Source organism: Etheostoma spectabile, chromosome 20 (genome assembly GCF_008692095.1).
Source record: "Etheostoma spectabile isolate EspeVRDwgs_2016 chromosome 20, UIUC_Espe_1.0, whole genome shotgun sequence".
In the NCBI taxonomy this organism is placed as follows: domain Eukaryota; kingdom Metazoa; phylum Chordata; class Actinopteri; order Perciformes; family Percidae; genus Etheostoma; species Etheostoma spectabile.
In genome coordinates this window covers 19,605,312-19,612,559 of record NC_045752.1, presented here as the reverse complement: position 1 = coordinate 19,612,559, position 7,248 = coordinate 19,605,312, and the positions used below count along the sequence as shown (strand labels likewise).

General features: G+C 35.9%; 1 protein-coding gene across 1 annotated transcript in view; it reads right to left on the bottom strand.

The window, feature by feature from the left end:
* daam1a (dishevelled associated activator of morphogenesis 1a) overlaps nucleotides 1-7,248 on the bottom strand; it is a gene marked incomplete in the record, with an annotated part of 41,875 nt that overhangs the window by 28,858 nt on the left and 5,769 nt on the right. The window contains 1 exon segment of the mRNA XM_032499811.1: nucleotides 183-387. Coding sequence (XP_032355702.1) covers nucleotides 183-365 — 183 coding nt within the window.

Sequence of the window (7,248 nt, the reverse complement as noted above, 5' to 3'; positions counted from 1 at the left end):
GAAAGAAAGAAGGATGGAAAGAAGGATGGGAAGAAGGAAAGAAGGATGGGAAGAAGGATGGGAAGAAGGATGGGAAGAAGGAAAGAAGGATGGGAAGAAGGATGGGAAGATAGAGTGATGAACATGAGAAAAAGCTGTTTGAATGGATGTTTGAAGGCATGGGACTAATGACTCGTCCTCACCACCAGCTCAGTGAACATGGAGTCCAGCTCTGGAGGGGGGGGCATGGGCAGGCGGGGCTCCAGGACCCCCATGGTGTTCATGTTGTCACACACCGTGATCTCTGGTTGGTCGCTGTCTCTGTAGCAGCAAGGGAACAGATAGGACAGGCCACGGCCCTGGCTGGGCTTCCCTCGGGACGCCATGGTTACTTTGGCCGAGTGTTGACTGAAAGAAGAAGACAAAAAGTATGAATCAACCGTACTGTTTACTCCCTAGTCCCACATTGTGGAGTAAGGTTTGGCTACGCCACAGTTGCATTCTGGGAGAGGAGAAGAAGAAAAAATACACTCTGGGTTGTTTGGATTTCTTGTTGTCCTTGGGTCACATTGACCCGTTTTCAGTTAATTTAGTTTTTTCTCACAACAAATGGGCCGTCGAAATAAGCGCTGAAAATGTCAACATTAAAAATATTAAAAACACTTTGGAAAAAACACCAAAAACATAAAAAATAGCACCTGCAACAATGAAAAAGTGACAAAAATGTGGGGGGAAAAAGTGATAAGGAGTGACCAAAACTTTTTTTTTCATGGTTGACGGGAAGACAACACAAGAGTTAAACCAATCACAATCGTCTTGCTAAGTTTGGTTCCTGTAGAGTTAATTACCAATTGAGGCATTGACCAATCAGAGAAGGCTGGAACCGGCTGGATCCAGTCTCCCAGCCTCCACATCACCATAGTGAACTGAAATCATGTGTTTCCATGACACAGGAAGTAAATCACCCTGTTAAGAATAATTTTACTGTTATTTCCTGCCTGTTAAATCCATAGCTTTAGTCGAGTTTATGCACTTTATGTAGCCTATAGTTCTCATTTATCTTGTTTAATGTACAGTTGTGCTCACAAGTTTACATACCCATGCTGAAGTTGACTAAAAAGAGGAATGAAAAAATAATCTTTTGTAAATAGATCTTCATGCCTTAATTAAAAAAAAGAAAAATCCAACCTCTGATGACACCAATTTTCTTTGAGAATGAATATTGTATTGTGAATAAATAAATGTTCTTCCTTAAAATGCAGGGGACATAAGTATACACCCCCCTATGTTAAAATACAGGGGGCATAAGTATACACCCCCCCCTATGTAAATCGGCATAGTATACACCCCTCTGTTTAAATACAGGGGCAATAATATACACCACCCCTATTGTAAAATCAGGGGATAAGTATTACAACCCCATATGTTAAATACAGGGTCAAAATAACACCCCCCTAGTTAAAATACAGGGGGCATAAGATACACCCCCCTATGTTAAAATACGGGGCATAGTATAACCCTTATGTTAAAATACAGGGGCATAAGTATACAGCCCCCGAATATTTAAAATCAGGGGCGTAAGGGGCGACACCCCTAGGTTTAAAAAACAGGGGCATAAGTTATACCCCCCCTATGTTAAAATACAGGGGCCCTAAGTATACACCCCCCCTATGTAAAATACAGGGGCAAAGATACACCCCCCTATGTTTAAAATACAGGGGCATAAGTTCGAACCCCCCTATGTTAAAATCAGGGGCATAGTATACACCCCCTGTAAATTCCCATAGAGGCAGCAACTTATTTTAAAGACCGATTTATTTCATGGATCGGGATCTATGGTCCTGCCGATAAATTCCCTTGTGCTTTGAGTTAAAACAGCTCCCCCACATCATCACCACCCTTCACCATACAGAGAGATTGGCATGGGGCCTTGCGATTACACCCACACACCCACACACACACACACACACACACACCCACACACCAACACACACGCCTGCAGTACCACACACACACCACACTTGGGTGTATTGACAAGCCACCAACTGGAACAGGTCTTGTCCACATCGAGTCATAAGGGTGGTTTTGTGTGCTTCCACTCACAGTCCTCCTGTGTCTGATCATTTATTTTTAGGGTTTGAAACGCACGTGGAGCATGTTGAAAATGAAAATAGCTCAGCATAGTTTGTTGACATAACAGCAAACGTCCTAGTCATCTCACAGTCACACAGCAACCCCAGGTCACGACTAAATACCTTTTCTGTACGTTTCTAGATGGCACTGAATGACGAGACTGTGTTCCTGTTGAAACGACTTCTCTGGGTTTTAACATTGGTTGGAAACATTTGGAGAATGCAAGTACACAACTCAACAAAATATGTAAGAGGGTCTATTCTTTTTATGACTACCATCCATAGTCTGATCAATACAACTCCTACCCCTATCGGTGTCAGCTTGAAATCATCCAGTTCAACTAAATATCTCTTAAAAACCTCACTGTAATAAGATCTGGGGTCCATGTGAGCTTTAAGTCTCCGCACCTTTATTAGACACGAACACATGTGCTAGCATAATATATACATAAACTGTTATATACTGTTATAATTAGGCAGCCTCTCGGAAATTATGTCCGACCAAAGTACCGTATATTGTGGCAAAACGCCAGTCGTTAAGAACACGCTTGATGCTATGTCCCATGAAAAACAGCATAAACCGACATTTTCATGAATTTATGAATGGAGGAACGGATTTATGAATGGATGACAGTCCGGCCATGGAAACAACCGACACTACGTAAAAAGTAGACATGATCACTGAAAAGAGAACAAAAGAGTAGGAAAACGATTGGGGTGTACCACCTACGAGTTAATGTTATCTTTTCCTAATCAATCACACCCCCCCCCCCCCCAAAACATGCCTTCATCATACACTGGTTAGCAAAAATTTGCAAACTATTTGTCACTCATCTGGCAATAGCAATGCGCTTTCTTTTTTTTCCATAGACTGTATATTAATATATCATATTAACGGTCTATGTTGTTTTTTTCCCTCCTCACGAGTCACACAAAACAATTCTTACAGCACTATCTGCAAATGTTACAGATTACAGGTATTTTCGGTCATTACCATGCATCTTGAAATAGGAAAAGGCGAAATTACACTCTGCCAGTGTATTACTTAATTCAAATAATACAGTAGAAGCTATGTCATTTACAGTAAATGATTCAAAATTAAAAAACAGCAGCGTACTGCAATTAAAAGTAGTTTTATATGTATAAATCTAGATATATTATTTATATATATATATAATATATAATATATATATATATAGATAGCGTTACAGCCCTGCATGTATAATTAGTATTGACAAAGTACAGCCAGTGTCTTTGCCTCATGTCACGTAAATGTGTCAAGTAAGAATAGCAATGGTTGCTATAACGATCAGCACTTCGTTGGGGTGTGTGTGTGTGTTTGTGTGTGTGTGTGTTGGGTGTGTGTGTGTTTCGATGATGACGCTAGAGTTTAAGGTTTAATCAATACTCTATGGATCCCTGTTGGGAGAGTGTGTTCTCTCTCTGGCCCTGCAGCCACACAGAGGTCAAAGGTCAAAGGTCAAGGTCAGTGTCCGCGAACAGAAAAGCACCGTCTCACTCAGGGACGACTTCAGTTACAACGCGTCCGCTTCCCTACAACGGTTTGCGTGTTCAGCGGTGAGAAGTGTTTATATAGATATATAGTACAGTACTAATACCACGTTGTAAAAATACTCCTGCTACAATTAAAGACCTGCCATTAAAAATGTTACTTAAGTAAAATAGTAAGTTCATCAGAAAATGGTACTCTAAGTATTAAAAGTACTCAACCAGAACAATCCTCACATTTAGAACTGGAAAGGATCCAAAGAGTGTGTTAATGGTCTCGACCTTTCACTGGACATGTGGCCGTTTATAATATATCTATATATATATATATATATATATATATATATATATATATAATATATAATACTGTATATATATATATTATATTGTATATTGTTGGGCTACACTCTAAGAAATTTCTGTTGTTTTAACAGTTGTATGACTGTATTCTCACAGAAATTGTCCAGAAAGTGATTCACATTGTATTTGGTTTATTTATATTTCAGATTGCATTATGGGACTTTATCTGTGCTCCGTCGCTTTCACCGGTAGTTCCTGGCTAACCTCAAAAAGCTCAAAAAAAACTTCAAAAGCTTCAAAACTTCAAAAAAGCTCAAAAAGCTTCAAAAAAGCTTCAAAAAAGCTTCACAAGAGCTTCAAAAAGCTTCAAAAGCGGAACAAAAGCGCAAAAAGTAAATAAGAAGCGTTGAATCAAGCGCAAATTACTTTAGATCTGAGAGAATGTGAAATAATTGAATAATAGAAAATGTTTCTGAGTTTTTACTTCAGTTTTTTTGTTTTTCATTACGATTAATGAGCTGCCAGATTTATTTCCTAGAGTGTAGTTTTCATTTATAAAGTCCATTTCATAAACTACTTGTGTTTGTGTACAAAAATCTTAATTTCAAAGTAACTAGTGCACTAAGCTGTCAGATAATGTAAGGAGTAAAAAGTCCAGTATTTCTCTCTGAGATGTAGCGGTAGTAGAAGTAGAAAGGAGCACGGATAGAAGAAAAGTAAAGTTACCTCTACTTGAATACAGCACTTGAGTAAATGTACTTCACATTCTAGTTTTTGTCTTAAACTTTTTGAGTGTTATTTGTTTATAATCTACTCGAGCCAGGCTGTAGTCAAGACCACCTTAGTCCAGTCCAAGACCAAGTCAAGACCAGGACTGGTCGTCCAAGACAAGACCGAGTCCAAATAGTTAGAGTCCGATCAGCCGTATCCGGGACCGAAAAAGGCTCACATGACAGTATCAACAATCAATATTTGGGTTTCACTTTCCCTCCAACATTATTACCAACAAATAGAGACACCTGGACTCGGTCGCAACCAAAAGCCCAAAAGCTATATTTGGCAAGACCAGTGGCAGACCGAGACCATCCGAGTCCAAATACTACGAGTATGAAACAAGTCCTAGACCATCGATAAATGGTCTCTAGTCCGGACTCGAGTCCATACCGGACTCAAGTACCACGCCCTTGGCTCGAGCTTTTCCAACTTTTCAGACACAGATAGGTGATAACAACGGTCACAAAGTGATGCCAAAAACTACCACAAACAACACACAACCGCCTACAAAGAGACGCCAATGACAACAGAGACTCAAACAAACCCCAAAGAAACCAAAGAAGTGCCCCAAGACAGACAGAAAACACAGATACCAAGACACAGAAACCCACAAGACCAAAATGGATAAGGAAATTGATCTTCTTATATATAAGCGTCACATTTTCTTCAGGAACGACGCTAGGAAAACCCGCAATGAGTCATTTCTTGTCATTTGTCAACAAATCCAATAAAAGCCCAAAAATCACTTTGTGCGAGTCCGTTCCGTCACACACTTTCTGACTTCCCTAACGGTCTGGGGTTCACGCGCTGGACACCCTAGGTACTGATATTCTAGGGTATGTTCCGACACGTAACCAGCAGCGGAAAGCTTCTGATATGGCTAAAAGCTGCAGGGCTGTAGTACTTGGACCCCGTGCTTGACTCGAGTCCGTCTCAAACAGTTTTTCCACGTCTCGGACTCGCTAGTAGTTGGACTATGACTTGTCTCGGTCTCGCCACTGGTCTTGCCCATATGGCTTTTGGTCTGGACGAGTCCAGGTTCTTTATGATGTTGATAATAATGTTGGAGGGAAGTGAAACCCAAAGATGGTCTTGATACTGTCATGCATGGACCTTTTTTTTTCTGTCCTGACTCTGTCTTGACTCAAACTCAAACCTTTTTGGCCTCGTCTTGTCTTGGATTCGAACCTTAGTTACATTGTTGAAATCAGCGGCTTACATTGATCCTTTTCTGTTTCTGTCATTTTAAAAATCTCATACCAAACTGCTCAGTTAGTAAACTTCTAAAAACGTTGAAAAAGACAAAAACTTGGCAAATAACTTCCAAAATGCCGAAAAGAGCACACAAGTGGGTTTTTAGGCCAGCATCAAGGCTTGATTCAGCAAATAATTGTCTATATATACCCAGCCCAAAAGATTATTATAAATTGTGAAATTAGATCATTTATTTGAATTAGCATTAAGTGTTTTGACTGTATAGTTATATCCCACATATTGTATGATACAGTTATATCAGAGAGGTCAACTCAGTCTCACTGAGGCCACACTGCAAACTGAGAAGTACCATCTAGTGCCAGACATGTGAGTTTGTGCTTTTTTAGTATTAAAAAGACAAATATTTTGAACCGTATGATTGCCATCCCATAATAAATAATTATAACTTAATATTTGTTGCTAAACAATCCCTAAAAGCAGGGGAAAAAACTACCTATTTATTAAAAATATGAATATAAAAGAAAAAAATAATATTCAAAATAAATTTATAAAAAAATTAATAAATTATAAATATAGTATATTATGAAAAATAAAAAATTATCTCAAAGTAAACAATATATAGTAAAAAAATATATAGTAACTATTGATAAAATAATAATTTATTTAGAATATTATAAATAAAAATTAATATTTTAAATAAATAATAAAGAATATATGTAAATTAATAAATAATAAAAAAATTATAATAAGTATAATAATAACTAATTATTTTAAAAAAATTAGAAAAATAAATTTATTATAACATTTAATTATCATAAAAATTTTAATATATGTAAAAATAAAACTATCATAAAAAATAATACCATCTATAAAAAAAAATTTTTTTGATGAGTATTTAATAATTAAAAAAACTAAATAATTTAGAATATGTAAATATATATAAATATTTTTATTTATATAATTATATAATCAAATTAGTAATCAATATATTATATAAATATAATTATAAATAAAAAAAAATTATAATATTATAAAATAAAAATTAAAAAAATAAAAAAAAAAAAGAAGTATAAAAACCCATAATTTTACCCATATTATTAATTTTATTATATATATAATAGAAAAAATAATTTAATAAATATAAAAATTTAAGAAAATTAAAATAATAATAATAATAATATAATAAAATATATAAATAGTTTCTATAAATAATTATTAAAATAAAAAAAATTAATAAAGAATAAAATTTTAATAATAAATAAATAGCATTACAAATAAAATAAATTCATATATAACATATTTGTAATAAATAATAATTTTATACATAAGTATAATTAAA